This window comes from Uloborus diversus, chromosome 4, assembly GCF_026930045.1.
Source record: "Uloborus diversus isolate 005 chromosome 4, Udiv.v.3.1, whole genome shotgun sequence".
In the NCBI taxonomy this organism is placed as follows: Eukaryota; Metazoa; Arthropoda; class Arachnida; order Araneae; family Uloboridae; genus Uloborus; species Uloborus diversus.
Genome location: NC_072734.1, coordinates 82,158,836 through 82,183,700, shown reverse-complemented (window position 1 = coordinate 82,183,700; position 24,865 = coordinate 82,158,836). Strand labels below are relative to the sequence as shown.

The 24,865-nt window shown below is 31.3% G+C and overlaps 1 protein-coding gene across 1 annotated transcript in view; it reads left to right on the top strand.

Annotated features, from left to right (window-relative positions):
- Nucleotides 1–4,627: 4,627 nt before the first annotated feature.
- LOC129220668 (uncharacterized) overlaps nucleotides 4,628–24,865 on the top strand; it is a 38,699-nt gene continuing 18,461 nt past the window's right edge. The window contains exons 1-5 of the mRNA XM_054855097.1: nucleotides 4,628–4,649; nucleotides 5,005–5,211; nucleotides 5,290–5,630; nucleotides 19,828–19,875; nucleotides 20,352–20,399. Of these exons, the coding sequence (XP_054711072.1) occupies nucleotides 4,628–4,649; nucleotides 5,005–5,211; nucleotides 5,290–5,630; nucleotides 19,828–19,875; nucleotides 20,352–20,399 (666 nt within the window). The remainder of the gene's footprint in view (nucleotides 4,650–5,004; nucleotides 5,212–5,289; nucleotides 5,631–19,827; nucleotides 19,876–20,351; nucleotides 20,400–24,865) is intronic.

Sequence of the window (24,865 nt, the reverse complement as noted above, 5' to 3'; positions counted from 1 at the left end):
AAACGTTGGACGACCTGACGAAAAAGAAAAAGAAGATTCATTCAAAAATTTCAATTGATACATTTTGGACAACATCACAAACCGAACTCATAATTAAAATAGAAAATTCAACTAAATTAACATTAAAAAACAACAAGAAAAAGAATACTCTAAAATAAAGTTTGAATTGAAACTTTATTTAGAGTATTCAACTTAAAATCTCCCTAAGAGCGAAACATATGAGCACCTACCTCCTAAAACACATACACGTGCAAAAACAGACTTAGAGAAACTACTTTCCAGCGTTCAAGTTGCAAAACCAGGGTTGCCAAGTTATTGCCTTATTGGCGATTTTCGTATCGAGCGAAAAATTAAAATCTCGCCAAGAGGGGGGCATATCAGAGGAGAGCCAAATATTTTATTGATCTTAAATTGTAACTTAAAAAAAAACATTAATCAAGCACAAAAATCATAAATTCAAAATCATGCTAATTTATCTGCTTGTTGTTTGTTTTCTTATTTAGCTCTTGATGATAGGCATGAAAACAAAATGAAATTAACAATTTTTCTACTTGATACTTTTGCGCAAGACTCCGAAGCAGCAGAGCCAGAGGTTTGTTCAATTAAGTATTGTCTACTCAGTTTTTCATTTATTTGTAATTCAAGAGGTTTTTTTTCTTAGTATGCGAGTCAATAAATTATCCTCATGCTATATTGAAAACAAATTTATTAAACGTGTGATATAGTGTTTCAGCTGTTTTTATTCTTACAATAAAATCTATTTTGCATCTTTATGTTTGATAAAAAAAATAGATGCTAACTTTTCCAAAAAATCATTATGACGTTTTGAGCCTTGAGTTTTTTTAGAATTTTTTCACTATGTTTTAAATTATTTTAATCTATGCATATTTTAAAATATGTTATTTTAGATGATTCTGTTTCTTGAATTAAATGTTTATTTTAATCTTATGTACTTCTTGTAAGAAGAAAATACTTTATTGTGTACTCATGTGATTTTTGTCTCATCAGGGTTTTATTATTGTCAACAATTTTATTGTTGAAAAATCTACATGCCAAAATTCTGTTGATCTATTCCCAATTCAAGTTTTGGTGAAAAATGAAAATTCACATGTTTGGGTATGTTTTTATTTGTTTTTCACTCTTTTATGATCCCGGTAGCAGAAACTGCGAGACGCGAGACGTACGTTGCAGATTTGTCGGTGTCCTGCAGATAATTTTACCAAAGAACAAAAAGAAAGAAAGAAAAAATAAATAAATAAAAGAAAAAAAAAGAATACAACTTGGCAAAGATCGTTTTGAGATCGCTTTTGAGCGATGGATGCTTCAGCATTTCAGCTAGAAACATAGTCGCCATATTTGGTCATTCACAAAATCGAAGTAGAAAGTTGCAAAAGTTTTCAAAAACAAAGATGAATTGGATGTTTTATTTTTCTGCCAGGAAATGAAAATAACTTAAAATGTGCAGCAAATCGTTTTTTTATTTTTATTTTTTAAAATAATTTTCTTGAGAAATGAAAAATTTTATTTGAAAATTTCACCTTATCCTCTTGCTTTGGACGCAAAAGCGCTAAAACTTTTCAACTGAAGTTTAGTCTCATGAGGATTTTTATTTTTAAAATATTTTTTTGAAACAAATTCAATTATGCAAAATTTGCCTTTTTTTTCAGATAATTCTTAATTGTCTTTAAAAATGCAAATTTTATGTTCAGAATATTATCTTCATTTCTTTAGAGGCTAATGTGCTAAGAACTGACTATTTCGCCTAAATTGTATGTTTTTAAGAATTTTGAATTTATTACTACTTTTATGTAATAAATTCAAACATCTATTTATAGCCATGAATTTTTGCCATGTTTGGTCATTTGCAAAGTGGAAATAAAAGATACTATTACTTCCCTAAGTTTCCAAAAACAGAATTGGATGTTTACCTCAACACAAACTATTGAAGATAACATAAAGTGTTCAATAAATCATGTTTTTTTTTTCTTTTTACAAAATATTTTTTTGGAAAATGCGAATTATTATCTGCACAGTTGTATTTGATCCTCATTGATTTAAAGGCTTTGCTATAAGCTAAATATTTCATCTAAAATGCAGTTTCCTGCCAACTTCTCATTTACTAATTTTAAAAATTAAAAACCTATTTCAACGCAAATTTTCTATATGAAAATTAATGTGTCTTGAATAATTGTTTTCCATAGTGTGTAGAGTTCTATTTATTTTTATGAAAGTAGTGAAAGCTGCTGCCTCCCCCTTCCCTAATGCTTTAAAAGTCAGCGACAGTGATGGCCACTAAGTTTATCGGGTCTAGTGGCCACTGGCCAGTTGGAAAATGGGGTGGTTTCCTTCAGTCAAAAGTACTACTTTTAGTCATTGAAATGGATAGAAAAAGAAAAAAAAAATACATGGACTCAGAAAATACTTTCATTTTCCCAACTGTTTTTTTTTTTAAATTAATTTTTTAAAATGTCCGATTCTTCATACAAGGCGTGGTCTTTATGACGTCACAAATGATGCGATTTGATGCATCTTTCTACTACGTTTAGACGTTATGATAATCAAGCAGCGAATTAAAATTGCGCTCTACGCTTGCTATCAACCATATCGTTGCCAATACACGTGAGTAAAGATGTGAATTAAATATTTTGTTCTATGAATGGCAACATTGAATGGCATTTCATCATTTGTGATGTCACACGACAGAAGTGTAAACAATGACAGGGCACAGATTTAAATAAGTCTTTAAAAATATTAAACTTAAATAAATTATTTAAAAAAATGGTCAGATCCTATGTTTTTAAGCATGCTCTTTCAGAAAAAAAATACTTTTAAAATTTTGGAAACGACTCCATTGTCCAAGTCTTGACCTTCGCAGAGGACTTGTGTATTTTATGAAAACTTAAAATAAAACTGATAATAATGCTGCAGATTATTTTCAACTTCCGAAAATAGTGTCGCAGACTGGCTAGAAAGTTTCTGCTACTGGGTTTATGATATAAATGTGTTATTATCTTAATAATATTTATAACTACAGCAGAGTCTTGGAAATCCCAGGTACTTGGAGCTCATGCCACCTCGGGTTACTGTAAACTCAGATTATCCAGAAAATTCTTCCAGATTAATTTTTTACACATTTCCGATGACATAAGGAGTAGCCCATTTTACTTCCTTATACAAAAAAAAGCAGTATTGTTGTCGTGAGAAATCATCACTGAAATTTCAACTTAAATTTCATTTTTAATTACCTCTAAACAAATTTGGACTTTTTTCCATGAAGTCTGTATGTACTTATTTACCCGTCCAAATTTGTAGGCAATTAAACACATATTTTGACCAAACCGTTGCCCAAATGCATTTCGATGAGTTTTGTCATAACGTTTGTATCAATGTGCATGCGAGCATATGTATCTTGCATACCACAAAAACTGTTAGTTCTAGGTTTCTGTTTCGTCTTTCGTATACATTACTCGTGAGGCGTCAAGTTTTGAACCTTCCTTTTTGACTATCATTAGGTATTCCAATATTCCAAAAAGGCATGTTTACACGTTCTTTACGGCAAATCAATGTTACTTTCATGCATCAAGTTACCATCTTCATGGCATTTCGTAGTTCATACTGTGCAGTCGATGACTACACAGTAGGGTCGTTCCATGTCAAATCAACGAAAAAAAAATGGCATTTTCAACCTGACCTTCTCAAATTTTTTTGATATTTGGCTCAATTGTTAGGTTTGCATAAAAAGGAATAAATACACAATAATAAGTCTCTATCTATTTTAGTTTCTGAGATAATTCGATCCAAAGATAAGCAAAAAATGTAAAATTTTGCATTTTGCTAATCATATAATGAGTCATTATTTGTTCCCGTATTGTCGCAGAACATTGCTTTTGGTGTTTTTAGAAAGTGCTTGAATTGACCTTTTATTTGATATGTGACATGCTTATATTTCTTGATTTTTTAATTTCAAGGTCAAACACTTTGACCTTTGACCTTCTATATTTCAGAAAGTGTATTTTAATTTTTCTTTAAAAAAAAATATGTTATTCCTACATCTATTTTTTACAATATACGAGCATATAAACATGGGATTGCCATGGGATGCTAAGTTATAAAATAAAATGTAACTTACCATTTCAGTATAAAATCGGCATTTAAGTTTTATTTTATATACATATTTTTTAAAAAAATCAACCATACTGCAGCAAACATTTATTTAATAATATATTGATATTAACACATTATTAAGGGGTATTATATACTATACATATGTACTGAACATAAATTAAAATTAATATCAATATTAAAAAAATAGTTTTATTTTATGAATTTTAAAGAAAAAAAATTTTTGCTGGCATATTTATTTTTGAAATGGCATAACATTTTTTTTTTTTTTTTTGAATGAAAAATATTTTTTAGTATCATATGTATATCTACTAAAAATAAAATAAATTACATGACTTTTTTATTCTAAATTTTTCACCCCTCCAGTTCCTTTTCGTTTTAAATATTCCTTTACTCTTTTTAAAATCATGCACTAAACAAGAACAACACTGTGATCAAATAAATATGTTGTTGGTTTTTGAAGTATACTAGAGTTTCCCAGTCAACCACATGGCCCTACAGGGCCATGTGGTTCACTCAGCCATGTGGTAGGTTTCTTCTAAGAAGTCAATAAATCTGACAGGAGTCCCTCCCCTTAAGAAATGGACTTGTAAACAGAGAGAAGAGAATTCAGTCTATGGTCAGCTCTTGAAGCAGAAGTTTCAGTGATCCACTGCTCAACAGGATTTATCTTTCTTTACTTTTTTCTACTTAAAATTTTTAAACTTTTGCAATTTATCACAGCTTTCAGTCAGAATTTAGAGATGGAACCCTCAACTTCTACAGCTTCAAGTAAAACATATTGTTGCAACCCATTTGAAAAATTAGGCCATAACTGTTACAAGAAAAGCTTGAGAACTATAAGCAAAAACTTGGTGCAAACATTTACTTTTCTCAAAGAAGGCTACAAGATTTGTGATTCTTGCCGCAAGGAAATTCAACTATCTGCTAAGGAGCAGTTGCCTAAGAAGAGGGAGTTGGAATCTAGTTCTGATGATGAATCTGAACAAATAGATCCTTTATGTACCCCAGAAAAAGATGAAGCTTTTAATGCTTTGAACAAAAGTTTGATAGCATTAAATGAGTCACCTCTTCAGAAAAAACGGTTAGGTGAGAAGAAATATCCCCAAGAAAAGTTTTAAAAAGCAGCAACAGCATTCAAAAGCAAAGTATTAAATATACACCCAGATCCTGAACAAGATGATATTCCTATGTCCCCTGACCGTGAAATTATTAACCAGTTGAAAGAAAAATATAAAAGTACAGATGATAAGAGCATCAGAATGCAAATATTAACAACAATGCCAAAAAGTTGGACTTTGAAAGATTACCAAGATGAATTTGATGTAACAGATTACACTGCAAGAAAGGCTAAAAATCTGGTTAAAGAAAAAGGTGTTATGTCATGCCCTGATCCTAAACCTGGTAAAACTTTAGATTATGAAACAGCAAAAAAAGTAACTGATCTGTATGAGAGTGAGGAAATAAGTCGAATGATGCCGGGAAAAAAAGATTTCATCTCTCTTAAGGTAAATGGAAAACGAGAACATATTCAAAAAAAATTGATTTTGTGTAACTTGCGTGAAGCTTTTGCATTATTTAAACAAAAATACCCTCTGTTGAAAATAGGATTTTCAAAGTTTTGTGAACTCAGGCCGAAACACTGTATTCTTGCAGGTGCAAGTGGAACTCACAGTGTGTGTGTGTGTACAACACACCAAAATGCAAAATTGATGTTTAGTCAATGCAGAATGAAAGAACTGATGGAAGGTGATAAACCAATTAACTCTTACAAAGATGTTATGAAATATGCAGTTTGCGAAAATCCTACTGAAGCATGTTACTTTGGAAACTGTATAAATTGTCCTGGGTTTGAAAGAGTCAAAGAAAGAATTGAAGAAGCTTTTGAATTCAACTGCGTTGAAAATATCACGTATAAACAGTGGATACAAGTTGAAAAAAGAACATCTCTCGAGACATTAGTGAAAACTACTGAAGAATTCATCAATATATTTTTTGAAAATCTCCCAAAACTTCTTCTTCACTCATTTCTTGCAAGTCAACAATCGAGCTATCTCACTCATCTAAAACAATCGTTAAAAGAAGGTGAATACCTTGTAATCTGCGACTTTGCAGAGAATTATTCTTTTATCCTCCAGGATGCTGCCCAAGGTTTCCATTGGAACAATGCTCAAGCTACAATTCACCCCTTCACCATTTATTTTCAGGACACTTCCACAAAAGCAGTAATGAATACATCTCTAGTAATAATTTCTGACTGCCTTGTACATGACGCAACAGCAGTCCATCTTTTTCAAAAACATCTAATTTCTTTCATGCAATCTCATTATAACACAAAACTAAACTTAATTTATTACTATAGTGATGGTGCTGCTTCTCAGTACACAAATCGATTTAATTTTCTGAATCTCTGCTACCATGAGTCAGACTTTGGTATCAAAGCACAATGGCACTTTTTGCAACATCACACGGCAAAAGTGCATGCGATGGTGTAGGAGGCACTGTGAAAAGACTAGCAGCGAGAGCTAGTCTTCAAATGATACATAATGACCAAATTATGACTCCTCGACAGCTGTATGAATGGGCAAAAGATCACATTAAGACAATACATTTTCAATATAGCACAACTGAAGAACATAAACAAGAAGAGGAGGCTTTGAAAAACAGGTTAATGACCGCAAGAAGAATACCAGGTACTCAGAAACTCCATTCTTTTATTCCACTGAACATGAATCACATGGAAGTCAAAATATTTTCATTTTCAAAAAATTCAAGAATAGAATATGTAAGAGCTGCTCGCGATTATATTGAATTCGCAGAAATGGTCGGGTTTTTAATCTGCAGGTATGATGGACATTGGTGGTTAGGTTGCGTTTTAGACTCTGATGAAGAAAATCAAACACTTAAGATAAAATTCTTGCATCCACATGGACCTTCATATTCTTTTTACTATCCAGATGTAGAGGATATTCTGAATGTACCTGTAGACGATATAATATCAAAAGTGGATCCCAGGATAAATCCCACAGGAAGAGTTTATAACTTGTCGAAGGAAGAAATGGACAATGCTAACCAAAAGTTGTAAAAATAACTTGTGTCCATCTGTAAATATTTTCGGAAACGCTACAAATTGCATTTAAGTAGTAAGTAGATATATGTTCACTATTTTACTTTACCATGATCCCATTGCAATCCCATTATGAAATTTTTTCCACATATACAGGGCATTAGTAGGTACAAAATAAATTTTTTTCAGATTTTTAAACGATACACTTTTTGAAATATTCAAGGTCAAATTATATTTTTCATGACCTTGAAATATTAATGACCCCAAACCTTATAATGTGACATATCCTATAAAAGCCCATTTTAAAAGCTTTAAAATAAAACCAAAATTAACTCTTTAGCTCCAATAGAAGCTGAGAAAATTAACTTTTTGTAATAACCAAAACCACGTTTTTTGTATTTTCCCCCCTTTTTTACATAGCCCTACACAAAAAACCGGGCAACTTAAAAATCTGAAAAAAATATTTTTCTGTATCATTTTATATATATAATTAATCCCCTGAAATTTGTTGGAATTCGTGATGGTCAAGTTGTGAGGCTCGTTGATTTGACATGGAATGACCCAGTATATCGTGCCGCTTAAGGAATGTTGTTGAAAACAACCTCTCAGTGCCTTTTTTATTAATTACTGTATCTAGTTAAATAAGTGTAATGGTAGAAAAAAATATATTTTCAGATTTTTAAGAAAATCATTTTTTTGGAACTAAAAATGTAAATGAAAATATAAAGTAAGCACCTCGAAATAAGCGGAACCTCAAACTTTCAAGGCTCGGATTATTGATACCCTACTGTAGTTAAAATATTGGATGTAGTAATCTGTTTGTTTTATTGTCATTATATTAAGACAGTTATATTTAATACTCAACAAAACATCAAATAAGAACTAAATCTTGGGGAAATATTTTTCCTTAGAAAGTTCCTAGCTCATTTTCAGAATTAGTAGATGGGCTTGAAATGTATGTTTCTGATATGCAATTTTCTTGTCCAACCTCATTAAAACCGTTTACCTGCCAATGTTCCAAAAATGGAACATCATATTTAACTGAAAATTTTCCCAAGAAATAACGTTAAATTAAACAAGTTTTTTTTAACACAGTTTAGTTTTATTTCAAAGTATTTTTTGATTTCCTGCTTGATTGTTTATATATTTTCAATTATTTATTGCGATTTTTCAAAGATGAGTTTTTTTTTTAGCTTTTTGCAACTTTTTCTTATAAAATTTATCGAAAATTGGATTTTTCAGAAAATGTGATTATATTTATTATAGTTGTGAAAAATATTTCAATGTATGATTTTAAAATGCTTGTAGAAATGTACAATGATATTTCCAAAAGGTGTACCCCTTCAAAATAGCATGTTCCAATTTTGGAACATTGGCGCTTTTATGGAGTCAAATTTCAAAGAAGTAAATCGTTCGACTTCAAAGGGGAAATTTCATTTTTTGTAAAATATGTTTTTTTTTTTCTTCTATTTTGAATGTACTATGATGTAGATGTTGGCAAAACCAAGTAAGTTTATATTTTGAAAGGATATGACGTTTCGTTAGCAAAGAGAATAATAATAGTCTGCTATTTGACGGACTATATGGCTCCGAATCCACACCAGCTGGGACAGCTGCATTGTCACGTGATAATAAAAAATAATATTTGTGAGCGTTTTATTTTTCATATTTTAAATGCAGTTCAATAATTCGCTAGCTTTGTTTTCGAGTGAAACGAAATTCTGTTTGACGTATACCAACTGTTCATAAATGTTAAAAAATGTCTACAAGATTTCTTACTGTAGAACAAACTGTAGCTTATTTAGAGACATTGTCAGATTCGGATTTGTCAGATGTAGATATATGCCAATTACCCGCTGATGAACCAGGCAATATCACTGAGGAAGAAGACATTCTAGAAGACGAGTTACAACCTATTACACCAATTGATGTATGTGGACAGGTGGACATTTTTTTCTGCCAACTCTCGTGAAAATTTAACAAAAAAATTAGAGGAAGAACAAAGTCTGAAATCATTAGATAATAAAAGTTAAAAGTAGGACTCGACCAATGCATCGGCGCCGATGGTTCAACAATTTAGCCATCGGCGGCCGATGCTAAATTGCAGGAAACATCGGCCCATCGGCCTTACAAACATCGAAAAGCCGATGGAATTGGCCGATGTTTTTTTTTTTAAAAAGGACCTTTGATGTTTTACCTTTTAATACAAAGTAAAGGTTGTTTTCATATAAAATTGTTTACTAAATTTCAGTATGAATTTCTGTTTTAGTCACCCCTGAAAGAGTTTTTGATACTGCATTCAGGTACCAAATTAGTTAATTATTGCGTTGTTTCTTGCTGCTGGATGTACGTATGTATCTCTCATAAGTCATAACTCCAAAATGGTAAACTGTAGAGGAATAAGTTTTCGCATGTTGGATATGGGTACGTTCCAGTTGTGCACTTCCCTTTTTTTTGTTTTCGATTGGGTGTTCTGAAAAGCCTGTTTACTCATTTTTTGTGGCTATTAATTACTTATTCAATGCAAAACTAATATAGCGTCTCAGACTGACGATCATTTGGTGATATATTGCCGAATTAGAGACCATGGAAACTAATATGAGATGGCGAAACCGGTTTTTGTGTCATTTTGTTAAATTCCTGTTGAGCCGACGCTAATTTTTAATTTTTCGATATTTGTAATATAAATTACAGTAATGCAGTCTTTTCTGTATCGCTTCGGCAAAGTTACAAGTTTGGGGCCCGTCGAAATACATTTTGGGGCCCTATTTCTCTATCACAGAAGTTGTAAAACATTTATCATAAGCATTTTTGTAACTCCTACGGTGCCCCTATGGTTATGGGACCTCTCACGCAATTGCAACATTTGCTATATTTTAAATCTGCCACTGCACGTGAAAACAAACTCGGGTGCAAGTTTTGAAAAGGTTTTTCTGCTCAATGTTTATGATTATTTTGAACTCTATTTTTTACGACTATTTTTTGAATTTCCGAGAACACTTGCATGCCCCTCCTCCCACTCCCTCAATTTCTGAAATTAAACTCTAGTTGTGCTTCTGAGTTGTTTAAAACCAACACCATTCATAATATTATGAGATTTTTTTTTTTTTTTCAAACTTTATCTATTGTTTAGAAAGAAATTAGAGCATTAATGTAAGGAATTGATTAAAAACGTTTTGAATGGTGACATAATTCAGAAATCGAAGGGACTTTTGAATTTTTTCTTCCTAAGTGCTGAAATAGATTCAGAAACTCTTCCGAGGAGTTGGTTTTAGCGGTTCTATACTAAAAAAAATAGGCCAAGGTTAGGGCCGAAGTGTGAGTTACTGCAAAATCAGAGGGTGACCCCCCCCCCCCCCATTTAGTAATGCGCCATCTTTTTTGTATCATTAATAGCGATCGATTTTTTTTAAAATTGTAACTAACTATTTTATGTATTTATATAAAATCAATGAATAAGTTATTTTCGTTTTTTATAGAAAAGTTTCAAGCATTTTCTATTATGCAATTTTTTAAATTTCAGAAAAGAATTTTTAAATTGAACAATTTAGTTTAAACTTGTTTGTAAAGCTTCATAAAAGATTAACAATCAAATTGTTCAATATTATGTGTGCAAACATCAGATCAAGTAGTATATGTGTATTTATTTATTAACTTGGTGTAAATATTGAGTTTGTTTATTGTAGCTGCATTTTAAGAACGTCGCTCTTTTCACGGCTATTTTTTTTCAGCAAAATTTATGTCACTGTTTTAGTTTTTTGAAAAATGCAAAATTTTCTATTCATAAATTTTAAATAAGTATAAAAATATTCCTATTTTGATTTAGTATTGTAATTTATCCGTTTCCTTTTTTGTTTAATTTGATGACTAAAAAATGTCTACGTGCAATATTTTCACTTTAATTGCATAATTTTTGTTGACGGTTTCATATTTTTATTCTTTTTTTTTTTTTTGAATGATTTAACAACACAATTTAATGTTTTTTTAACTATGTTTAGTGTACCTGAATCCATACATCATTACAATATTACTGAAATCTTAGTTATATGTTCAATAATAATAAATAAGAAATCAATTGGTTATTAAACAGTCTCTTTGTTTTTCTTCCTTTTTCTTTCTTTCTTTATTTTGGTTGTTGTTCTTTCTCTTTCATCATACAGCAGTCAAAAAAGGAGAAGCATAACTACACCCTATACAGATTGTACGTAGTACGATCCAAAAGTTCGGGGACAAGCTGTATAAAACCTTACCCAGAACAGTTCACATTACAGAAGCACATCCACCTTCAAAAGGTTACCTTGAGGGACTATGTACTTCTGCCAGTGTTCATATAACTTTTGGAAACACTCCTGGAAGCCATTTTTCGCTACCTTCTATGATGCAGCTTTATCTTCTCCTGATGGAAGAAAGCGGCGTCCGTGCAAATGTTTTTCTTTTTTTGCTGGGAACGGGTAAAAGTCACACGGAGCTAAGTTCGACGAAACGTTATGTTATTTGTTTGTCATATCAGAGTATTGACCAATTGAACTGTGCATCCTCAACATGTATGTCGCCTTGTTCCCCACGATGAAGTTTAAGCAGCGCATGAAGACATCAGAAGAGAATTTGCGATAATTAACTGAGGAGGCGTTCAAAATGGATATTTCGGTCATCTACATGTTCTTAGGTGCATATGCATGTACGGATGTGCCGAAAAAACTTGTGAAGTTTAAATTGGGTGATCGTAAAATAGATATTTAGGTCATAATCAGATTTTTTTTTTTGTGATTACAATTCCTTATTCGTAGAAGGGAAGTAAAGTGAAATGAATCAATGAGCTTTTAAATCCCTGACAATTTTATCAATTTATTTCTGTTTGATTTTTTATTTTTTTTTTGCCAACAGCATCGGCCATTAGCCATCGGCAATCGGCCGTTTGGAGGAAAACAATCGGCCATCTTTGAACAATCGGGATCGGCCCATCGGCCAAAAAATGCCATCGGTCGAGCCCTAGTTAAAAGCGAATGAAAACGGAAAAAAGAAAAAGTTTTAATTATCAGGAAATAAAAGTAGTAAAGGAAAAAGAATGAAAATGGATTTAACCTTTTAGAAGAAAGCTAATTTTCAGAAACTGATTTCGTCAGAAAGTATTGAACCGCTTCGACACGCATTTCCGAATATAGTGGATTTATCTCCAATTGATTTATTTTTTAAAATTTTACCTTTGCAGTATGTTGAACATTTAGCAAATATGACAAACTTGTATGCATTGCAAAAAGGGGAATCAATAGATGTTGACAGAGATGAAATCCTACAATGTTTTGGTTTGCTGCTATTGAGTGGGTACCATTCCGTTCCTTCTGAAGATATGTATTGGAGCAGTGCAGAAGATACATCTGTGCCAATTGTACCAACAGTTATGCCTCGAAATCGTTTTCGAAAAATAAAAATCAACTTTCATTTGATGGACAACCATGAATTAAAACAAAATGACAAACTTGGAAAAGTATACCTTATTTACGAAGAATTGTGTAAAAACCTTCAACAATTTGGTGTATTTCATGAAAAATTGAGCATAGATGAATCTATGGTTTCCTACTACGGTCGGCATTCATGTAAAATGTTTATTAGAGGAAAACCAATAAGATTCGGCTGCAAAATTTGGATGCTGTGCTCTTTAAGTGGATACCCATATTCCATGGAGATTTATTCAGGCAAAAAAGAAGGATCCTCTGATGTGCAATTAGGATCCAGAGTTGTAAGTGATCTATTATCAGTTTTGACTGACACGTCTAAGCATGAAGTATACTTTGATAACTTTTTTACATCATATGACTTAATTTCTCTGCTATCAAAAAAAGGTGTACGAGCAACAGGAACAATTTGTGAAAACCGAACTGACCATTGTCCACTGAAATCCAAAAAAGCCCTTTCTAAAGAAGATCGAGGAAATTTCGACTATCAATCTGATGGATCAGTGTACATGTGCAGCTGGAATGATAATGCATTGGTTACAGTAGCATCTAATTGTTATACACATGAGCCACTTGCATCTGTAAAACGTTACTCAAATGCGCAGAATTGCAAAATAGATGTGCCACAACCTCATCTTATCAAAAGATACAATGAAGGAATGGGGGGTGTGGACGTCTTGGATAAATTTTTAGGGAGCTACAGACCTCATTTGAGGAGTAAAAAATGGTGGTGGAATCTTTTTAGTAATGCTCTGAATATTTCAGTTGTAGCTAGTTGGTTACTTCATTGTGAGTTACACGAAGTCAAGATGAAGCATTTAGAGTTTTGAAGAGAAATAACAACCCACCTCTTAAGAAGAAAAGTACAAGTGGAAAGTCATCCAGGACCTCGTTGTCATTTACATAAACAATCAAGAATGTCTGACGGACATTATATTGTATCTGCATCCCAAGAACGTTGTGCGGTGTGCAAAAAAAAAAAAAATGAATAAAAATGTTTCCATTGCGACAAACGACTTCACCAGCAATGCTTCCTTTCATATCATAGGCATTAGATATTTCTGTGTTGGATTTTCTGAATTCTGGTATGTACATAAATGCAATTGAAAATATTATTTTTTCCGTAATAAAGTATGCTAAGATAAAAATCGCATTCAAAACCTCTTAGTTTAAAAAAAATTCTCTGAAAAAAAAAAAAAAAAACTTCATGCAAAGCGCCAATCTTCCAAAAATGGAACACACTGAAAAACATAGTAAAAAAAATTTTTCTGGAAATTTTATTTTATTTCTGTATTTACTAGACATAAATAGACATAATTTCAAAAAATTACTCAAATTTGATCTTCCGTCAATAATTCGGCGGTTAAACGGTTAAGAAGTAGAAAGCTCAATAAACCGTTTGACTATCAGATGTTAGTGCTTTTAATTCTGAATAAAATTATTTCATAGTTCTTTTTAATGTCCTTGTTCACCTAACCATCCATCAACTGAGTATTTTTTCAGCAGCTAAAAATTTTAACGGAAAATTGTTATTCTCAAATGATATAATTTTGTTAATTATGTTTTTTTAATTCTTAGTTCTTTTTCTAGTTTGGAAAGAAAATTTCAAGGTCTTCTGAAAACAATGTGAATGGCAATAAAGAGGTAAAATATTTAACTTTTTAAACTGGATTATAATGTTGCCTTATAAAACTAACTTTTTAGCTTGTCGTTTTATTTTGACTTTGATGTTTTGAAAGTTTAAATAACACTGTTCGTTGATTTAAATCAGCTTGAATTCAATCATGATGAAAATCAAATAATTAAAATTTAAAAAAAAATCATTAATTTGAATCAAGTGGGGTTATTTTAATCAAAATTATTAATAAAAATCAGTGCATTTTATTTTTATAAATTAATTTTGCATTTTTAGAATGTGTTGCTCTAAATTTAAGTACACTGCATTTACTATCTTAACTTCAACACGCATAAATACATTGAACCCTCTTTCTATATGTGAAACAGATTTTCACTCTTGCAACATTGCTTTCACTCCAAAATTACAGTTCAATTCAGTACAGAACCAAATAAAAATTTGCTGCTTTTCTTATACACCATCACTTGTATAGTTAAGAAAAGTAATTGCTCAACATATTCTTTTATACAAAAACATACATGATGATGAAAACCTTATTTTTAAGCAAAGCATAAAACAAAATCACTTCTTATCTAAGTATTATAACATTTTTATAAATCTTTAAAATGTACTGAGTAGAAAGAGAACTGATCTTAGTTTTAAAAGTAAGCTGAATGAATTCATCTACTGTATGAAATATATCACGTTTATAAATGTAAAGTAATTAATAATTACACATTTTGGAAGATTTAAAAAACAATATTAAAAAATTCTGATTTAAATTTTAAAAAAATCCGATTTAAATAAAGAAAAAATCATGAACCCTGTTAGATAGTAATATGTAGGAGTAATATGTAAATTAATTTGAAAATTTATTAGTTATTTTTTAAACTGATTATCTGTTCTGAGAATGAAATAACGCTTTTTTTTCATCACTTGTTGATGCAATACTGAGCATAATGTTTATGAATGTTTAATTGCTCTTAATTGATGCATTTAACTTAAATTTCTTTGTCTGAATAAATATTTTTAGAGCATTAACAATTAAGGTAAAACACCAGTAGTGGCCATGCTTCGCTAGTGGCCACTTCAAGGTTTAAAACACACTAGTAGTAGCCACAGTGAAGTATATTTAAACAATGGGTCTGCAATATTAATTACCTCTCTTGAAACTCAATGAGCGTATTATAGACCGACTCATCCTTAATCGTCCCATGATTTAAAAATGCCAAAATTTCAATTTGTTCAATTTTTTATCCATTTTTATTACAACTCTAAATTTGATCCATTAGTGACCACTCCAAAATCTGAAAATTTCAGTTGTGGCTGTCTGCCATTTTCCCATCGGAAGAATTTGCATTACTTACTATAAATTCAAATAACTGGTGAATAAAATTGATTCAATAGAATAGTTGCCCCATAGAAAAAGTATCACTTATGGATCATTCTTCAAAAAGTAACTTTTATGTCACGCACCTTTTACAGCAAAAACTTTAAGGAACAATTCATTTAACAATGCTTTTTTATTTCATCAAAAATGTATCTATTTAAACCTGCCAACAATTTTTTAATAATAATTTTTATTTTAGTATATTTTTGGTTCACAACAAGTGAAATTTTCACCTCCATGGTACGTCACACACCCGGTGTGACTGTTTATGCTGCTTAATAACTTGTTTAATTAAAAGTATATAATTATTTATTTATTATTCCTTTCACAAGTGTCTCAAATACTAATTGTTTAAGTATATTTAATTTTTTAATATTGTGTTTTAGTAGGATAAGGAGTCATGTCACACAATAAATTCTCACCTCCGTTACCTAAACACAAAATGCCATTCCTCAATAACACTTGGCAGTAATGACATTAAATTTTATTTTCCTTGATACAAGGGAGCCCGCTTGTTTATTTTCAGCCATAAAGAAGTTGTAAGATTTTTGTTGAAAAAGAAGAAGATAGATTTTACTTTAAATTTAAGTGTGGTTATTCTGACTTCTCACCTCCGTGAACTTGAATTTCAGGGATGTTAATTAATGTAATAAAAGAAGTAAACATGTTTTCATATGCTTAACATGCAAATTGTAACAACGAAGAAAAAAAAATTTCCCTGAAAAATGTATTCATTAGGCTATATTAATGGAAAATTCCCCACCTCCGTGAATCTCATCTTCATGACAGATCTTATGAATCATTGTTTCTGAGGTGAAAATAAATGATAGAGGGGAAATATATCAATTTTAAGCAGTCTACCAAAACTATAAATGGCCAGTAAGCCTCAAATTTACTCAATACTATTTTTAACACACATTTGGACAAAAGGGATAACTACTAAATAAGCCGTATGTTAATTAAGAAAGCAAAATATAAGATTCCCACTAATCAATTAAAATACCTCATTGTTGGCACAATTAACAAAAATACTATTTTGATATTAAATTGACCTCGATGTTTAAACATTAAAAGCTCCCTCCCCCCCCCCCCCTTTTTTCCATGAACAAGCATTTTTTTTATTTATGAGTAAAACAATTGGAACTTAGCTGGGCCATTGTTTCTGGTTACTTCTAGTTGGTTCACACTTTCATGTAAGAATAAAGAAAACATAAGGTTTCGAAATTTAAAATATTTGCGTTCAAAAGTTACATTTTCTGATGAATGACCCTTATATTCTTATTCACAAAGATGTAAGCATTTCTTTCAAAAATATGAAATTTGTTCACATGTTTTTCACTCATAGCACACAGAATTTTGTCTCCTAGCTTACTAAACTTTCAGGAAACTTGACAGCTTAGAGGAAAATCATCATACTAAAATTTGAAAATGAAATTTTGAAAATTTGTTAAAAATATGGACATTTAAAGCAATTAATTTATCACTGCAAAAGCAAAAGATAGAAATTTATAATTATTAAAATTTCATAGCTAAACAGTTTAGCATCTTATAGGGAAATTCAAGTGGAATAAAATAAAACCTTAAAGAGATATCGAAGACTTAATAAGCCTCATTTTAATTCTCGCATTGGTGGGGTGTCATACAGGATCAATTGAAAATTTGCAACAATTACCTACAATCACTCAGTGTGATTTGTGATGAAAACAAATTATTTATGAATGATTCTTCAGAATTTGTTGCCTGTCCGAGAATGATTGAAATGTTGCTCATTTGCTCATATCTTTTTGAGTTTTTATGATGTTCAACTGGAATTCTTTTTATGAAATGCAAAACTTGCAAAAAGAATGAAGGGATATGAAACTTTGAAAGTTAAAAATTACCATCTTTCGTGCATGCACAGCGAGAAGTTAATTGCTTTAAATGTTCATATTTCATCAAATTTTCAAAATTATTATTTTAAATTTTAGTACAATGATTCTCTTGCTGGAACAAAAAAACTGTGTTATGAGCCAAATTAATATTTTAAAGATAAGTTTATATCTTTGAGAATATAAGTGATACCTTCACAAAAATCTACAAAATTATTGTAGTAAACTAATTGCTGAAATTACCAATTATTTCCACTTAGTTGCAATTAAGAATGATCATAAAACTTTTTTGGTTTCTTTGATTTATTGCTGGTCCCCCAAATGCATGGGGGATACAATTGTTATTGAAGCTTGGCAACTGAAGCTTACCTGTTATGTAGCAAAAGTTACAGAAAAGTTGGTCTCTTTTTTTCCCAAGTAATTTGTGAAAATGTGAGCTCCTGCAAGTGGTGCAGTTTTTTTGCCCACTACTGTATATTGAAAAGGTTATTAAATTTTAATTAAAGCTTCAACCTAATATTGTCTCAACCATTAAAATTTCAAAAAAAATTTTAAGTGGATAAATTGAAAAATAACATACTTTTTATGTCAAATTTATAAACATCAAAAGAGCATTGCAATGCATAAAAATTCAATTGAATTGGAAAAAGTTAAATTTTACATGAATCGTAATCGTTACTATACTTTTCATATGAATGCAACTTAGTATTCATGTTTATCAAAATACTGGCTGCATCGTTCAGCCTTCTTTGGTCTACCTCAAAAATCATTTCCCCCTATCAAAAGTCTTAGTTAGGTAGAACTAAGCAGTAAAAGACTCCATCAATACAACTAAAATCCTACCGCTAGCCTTATTGCGGCAGTAAAAAAAAATAAATAAATAGTTGAAAAATAACCAAAAATGAAAATTTTTAATTCCCCCGAACAGGAAAAGCCTCAAAGTAAAACAAGAATTTTATTTTTCTCAAGAAAAAAATGGCAACAAATCTTTTTTCTCTATGATTTTATTCAAGCTAATTAAAATTGAACTTGTGCAGACAATAAATTTTTGATTCAAAATTTATTTTTAATTACTAAAAAATGCTTAACTATTTTCCTGGTGAATTTAGGCCCTTGGTAATTCCGAATCCAAGGAAAAATATCTTTTAAAGCAGTATTTTTCGCCTGCTTTCAAATTAAACTAAAATTGAGACAATACAGTAAGCACCAGTAACAGACATGCTTGAGGCATCGCTCTGAGGTTAACTCCATTTTCTGAGACTTTTAATGTATTTACACTTTTTAAACTGTTTTTCCCTTGTGCAACTACAACTCATCTAATGTTTGGCTGCTTCTAGATCCTCTGAATTAGTTAATTCTTTTTTTTTTTTTTTTTTGCTCAATTTCGAAAAAAAGGTCCCACTCCCAGTAACAGACACCCAGTAATATATAGGATGAGAAAAGGATGAGTAACAGACAAAATTCCCCTTTTCTCTTCAAAATGTGCAAAAGTTCTTTATTCTAAAAGCTAAAGCCTTATTAAATTCAAATAAACATAAAACACCAGCTGACCTTATGGTCGGTGTTTATAATCTTCCATCACAGCCTTGTAAATACCAACTGGCTCATAAAATTCAGATAACACTATATGGTTGCACAGTATTCATGGGCCACGACAACACCAGTTTTATCTGCCTAAAATTCGTATTATTTAAGTCCAAACTTATGAGTGTCTGCTAATGGAACCCTTGTCTGTTACTGGTGCTGTTACCCTAATTAAATCAAGCAGAAAGAGCCAATAGTCAGTTTTGGGTCCTAATATTAAAATTCAAATGGGTTTTTTTTTTTTTTTTTTTCTGCATGAAAGGTACCCTATGTTCTATTCTGCGGCCATTACAACGTGTGTATAAAATTTCATGATGATCGGTTGAGTAGTTAAGGCATGAAAACTTTACAAACAAACTTACTTTCACATTTATAATATTAGTAAAGAGAAATGATTTCTACTTTTTCTTGTAAGGGAAAAGTAGATATATTTTTTGTAATGTTTACCGTCTTAAAGCTTAAGAACAAATAAATAATAAAAACTTTGTTTATATACTCGTGTATAGCCTGGTCAGTTTTTTCCCTTTTGCTCAACTCTTTATATGCTTTGTCTGATTAATGAGCTTTTTAAGAAAAGATAAAAGCATTAATTTTAAATTATAAATTTATAATTGTGATACTGTGTATTGTTTTAAGTTTAAACAAAATAGTGAAAAAGTAAGACATTCATTTCTTAGTGCATATGATTTCTAACCAAAATTTTTATTGTTGTTGTTTTTGTTTTCTAGATATCAAATAAGAAAGTTAGGCATTCTAATGAAGGTTCTGAAACAGAAGTAAGTTTTTTTTTTTTTATGTACAGTGAATAAAATTATTGTTGTTTAACTGCCCCAATTGACACCTCTGACCTGTGAAAATCTTTAAAACTATGCTTATTATATATACACAGCTGAATCTCAATTAGTCCAAATTTATAACTCGATTGTTTTAGCCCATCAATTGGGACGTCGAGTTATCGAGAGTTGGCTGTATTCATAATCATGTGCCGACATCTACAAATTGAAAAAAAATCTAGAATCTGAAAGACTTTTTTTTTTTTTTAATTCTAGTACTTTAGTTAAACTTGAATCTCCCTATAACTGAATAATAAAAGTTAATATTCCTTCTAAATTAGCTGAATTCAAATCAAAATATTTTCTCATGAAAAACAAAAACCCTTCAGATGTGTGCGTTTTTGGGTAATGAAATTTCAAGTATTGTGTTGCTAGATGTTTTTAACTGCAAAATATTTATCATCATTATTATTTTCTAGGCCTCAAAAGTGAAAGATAATGTTTCTAATGAAGATTCTGAAACAGATGTAAGTGATTGTTTCCCCCTTTCTGTGATTTGTGATTCCTCTCCTTAAATCTATAACATAACTACTATCTGTACTTGTAAGTCTTGGTTGGTCTTGGATGTTCCTGGCTGATGTTTCACTTTGTATGTATTGCCGATTGAATTAAAAAAAGAAGCCTTGACACATATTCCATTGTAGCCTAAAAGCATAGGAAGTGATTACAGCAGGGTTGCTATGCACCTTAAAAAGTCTTTAAAAGAACCTTTTTTGCTTTGAAAAGATAGTCTTTGGTTTACTCAATTGTGTGTTTATTTTGAGCATTATATATTGAACTATAGATAAGCAACATTTTTGTGTTTCAGGAAAAATAAAGTGTGCTTTGTACAATTTAAAAAAAAAAAAAATCTGAAAACTGCTTGAAATAAATAGCTTCATACTCAAGTGCTTGAAAACATTGAAAAACATTAAAATATATCTTTATCATTACTTTTGTGATTTATTTTTATAAAGGCATCTTAAAAGCACTCATAAATAATATTATCCTGGAGTTTTTAGCAGATAACTCTGATTTTATTTGCATTGTCTGAAAATCCAATTTTTTATGCAGAAAATCGGATTGTGTTGAGGAAACCTTTTTCACTTTTATTCTTACTCTAGGTCAGTGGTATTATATCTGATTCTTACTTCTCATCTGTTAAAAATTGGTTTTGAACTTGTTATAATGGGGTGTAAAAAGTCTTATCTACTGTTGGGGCTTTTATATGATGCTTTTATATGAACTGGAACCAAATCATCAGTTATTATTATATAAAAGTTATGCTTTTAAACAGCTCAAGCCTTGAATATGCTCATCTTTTCCTTGAATATTATTTCCAATTTTGTGTATGAACCATGCAAAGGGGAAATCTATCTTTCCTCTCTATTATTAGATAATCAGAATGAGATCAAGATCAGGTTTATTATTCTTTGTATTTTTTCAACACTTTTCATAAAAGAAATCTCCTAACTTATTTGCAACTTAAGCATTATATGTTCAGGCTAATCCCACGAATTTTTCATAGATACCCTCCTTATAAACAGAGTGGTTGTAAAAGTCTCCTCTGCAGAAAAATGTCCTATACAGAAAGTACTACTTGTTTTTTACATTCATTCGTTCTAGTGCTTAATTTGATCAACCCTGAAAAGGTGTCCACATTTTCTGTCAAAGAGCAAACTGCAAGAGAATCCATCAAAGCTACTTACTTTTCTTTCTGTTATCAACAAAGAACTACCATCATTTATGTCTAAATCTGTGCACACTTTTATGTCTACAAATATTTCGAAAAGTTCTGAAGTATGTGCTTCAACATCATCTCTTAAGTGAGGTTTATAAGATGCTCTGTGACTTTCTGTTGTGCATTGTTGTGTAGATTTCGGAAAATACCAACCAAAAAAATAATTTCTTCAACTGAATAGCCTGTATGTATGTATGATTTGTATTTACGAAGTATGGAAATGGGCATATATTTGCTGCACAAGAGTGTTTCAAAGCTAGTATTCAGTGTAAAAGTATTACATACATAGACTTAAATTCCTACTTATTAGATTTACTTCTTCTGTAATTATTCAACTTCAATAATGTGCATCTTTTTTTTTTTTCTAAGTCACCTAAAAGGAAAAAGAGGAAATCCATTGCTGACGAAGCTCCGGTATGTACTTTGATGCTCTTATTTCTACTTTAAAAAACCTTCAAACTTACTGCCCTTTCTTTACTTTCTTGTACCTTGAACCTCTTGTATCCGTTTTCCAATGCTAATAGATTCTTCCATTAAGCACACATTATTATTTTTTTTTTAATGTCTCTGACCTGTGTCAAGGTAATTGTTGGTTAAAGGTATGATTGTGTTTTCATGTCTCATATTAAGTTCAGAATCATTGCTCAATAATGAAGAAAGAAAGAATACAATCATTGATAAGAAGATATGAGCTAAATGTTACAAAAATCTCTGGTATAACCCATGTGCTCCTATGGCTGTAGATATTGTTATAATATCTGAAAATATAGACAGTATTAAAATGAAAGAACTACAGGAAGTGCTAAAAATAACTAAAAATTGAAAAGCTGTTGGCACAGATAATATAACCTCTGGGGGGGGGGGGGAGGAATTGATTTCAAAATATTTTTTTAACAAAATCAATCAGGGACAGTCCCTGAGCTCCTTCCTTTACCCTAAAGTCAATAATCATGCCCTATAATAGCGTTTTAAGGCTTCAATTTCTAGAAATTTCTACTGAGACCCTTATACTTTTTTTTTTGCTGTAGCATCTGCAAAGAAAGTCTAAATTTGCACTTTTGAAACTAGAAGTTTTAAAATTTTAACTGGACCCCGCTTTCCTATCAGATTAAAGATTTTCTCTTTTTTTCTTTTTTCAATGTGCTCCCCCCCCCCCTCTCTCCCCCTTCTTCCTAAAACTTTTTTCTGGTTAAGTCACTGAGAGCAGGGGAAGAATTCTAAGAAATTTGAGGGGAACTAAGCAAAGGAGAAGTGCCTTTTGTTTAATTCTAAACAGTTGTATTCTCGGAATTTGTATCTGCTTCAATGATACAAAATAAACAAATGTTTCGGATGCAGGGAGATAGGAATATTTTCGTGTACTAGGAAAAGTTGAGAATCGTTTCAATGATCCTCTATTTTGTGTGTCTATGACTGTGCATCTACGTATTTTTCTGCATATTATCCAAGGGCGGCATCTGCATATCCTAAAATCGGTCTGAAGAAAAAAAGTTTCGTATAATCCGCGAATATTATGATGTAAAAAAAAGAGTTTAGATTTAACATATTAATTGAGCAACTAAACAAAAACATGAAAAAGTAATTACTTTGAAGGTATAATCAAAATTAATCTGAAGTCTAAAAAAATAATGATTTCTTGAAATCATGATTATAGTTGCTAATTACTAGAAAAACAAAGAGTCAAAACAAAGGAGCAAATGGTCTAATCTAGTTCAAATGAAGGATTCCTCCTTCACTGTATGGTTGCTTATTATTTTTTACTTGACCTGAATTGCATAAGAGGAACATTCAAGCAATGCTAAATAAGCAGCATACAAGCAGCGAAAGAACGCTCCAGCTATGTAAAGTAAACGACATTTAGCCAGCTTACAGTCTCGGTCTCTATCGTGATTCCTACTGTAAATATTGAGGTTCAATGCGTTGGTGTTGAAAAAAAAAATCACAGATAATCCAGGACAGCGTATAACCTACACCTCATTTACTTTGCACTTTTTTAACTGATAATCCGTGGGTTATATGCAGGAAAATACTGTATTACAGGGCATGAGGTGCCCTTGCAGTGCCCCCTCATTTTGTGCCGCCGGGTGCAATTGCCCTACTTGCCCCCCCGGGTGGCCCTGACTGCGATCTTCTGATCTTGGACCACAAAAACATTGATTGGACCAGCAACTATGAATTTTAGTGATCCACGGGACCAATAAAGTTTTATTCCAAGTTTCCTTTCAAAAATTTTAAGCATCTTCATTTTTACTTTCTTCTATATCTAATACATAGAAAAAAGTATTGGATTTGTGCAAATTTTCGAATTTTGACGGATTTGAATGTTTTGAAGTGTGCTGAGTTCATTTTGACCATTTTTTGAAAATATCTCTGTGTGTGTGTGTGTGTGTGTGTGTCATGTATGTGTGTTACCAGTTTTTTTGGCCGCTCTACAGCAAAAACTACCCTATGAAATCAAACAAAATTTGGTACACATATGTGCCCCTATGTGAACTTGTGCCCATTGGTTTTTGACGAGAATTCCTCCAAGGGGGGTGGAGCAATGGAACATTTCTTGAGTTATATGCGTTCCTGCTATTTTCCAGGAAGTAACTAGCGGAATCAAACAAAATTTGGTCCATATGTTGCCCCTAACAGGTACAGGTACTTATTTAATTTTAATGTCAAGAGCTGAAACAGGGGTTGAGCTATAGAATGTTTTTTGTCGTCAACTGTGAATGCTGTATCTGAAGAAATGATGAAGGAATCAAACAAAAATTTATCGACAAGTAGCCCTTGCAGGGTGTAAGAGGTGATTCTATTTTGGCGTCAACAGCTGAAAAGGGGGTGGCGCAATCGAACGTTCTTTTTTTTTTCCATTGTGAGTGCCATATCTTTGCTACGTTCTGGTTGAAATTTGGAATAAATGTGAATCCATATGTAAACAGGCGTTGGTTCAATTTTGGCGCCAATTGCTCCAAGAGGGGCTTTTTTTTTTTTTTTTAGAATAAAAATAGTTTTATTAATGCAACTACAAGAAAGATCAATCCTTATAGTCTGTTGTCTGCATAGTTTACGTGATTTTAATTATTGGAAAATGACCAGAAATTTTTAACTGTTGCCATCTTGTGTTTGTTAACAAATAAATGCTTGTAATTATTTTAAGTAAGGCTTTTAAAATAATTTTCTATTTTCATTCTTTGCTTTGCTTTTGAGATAAATTAGGATGGTCAT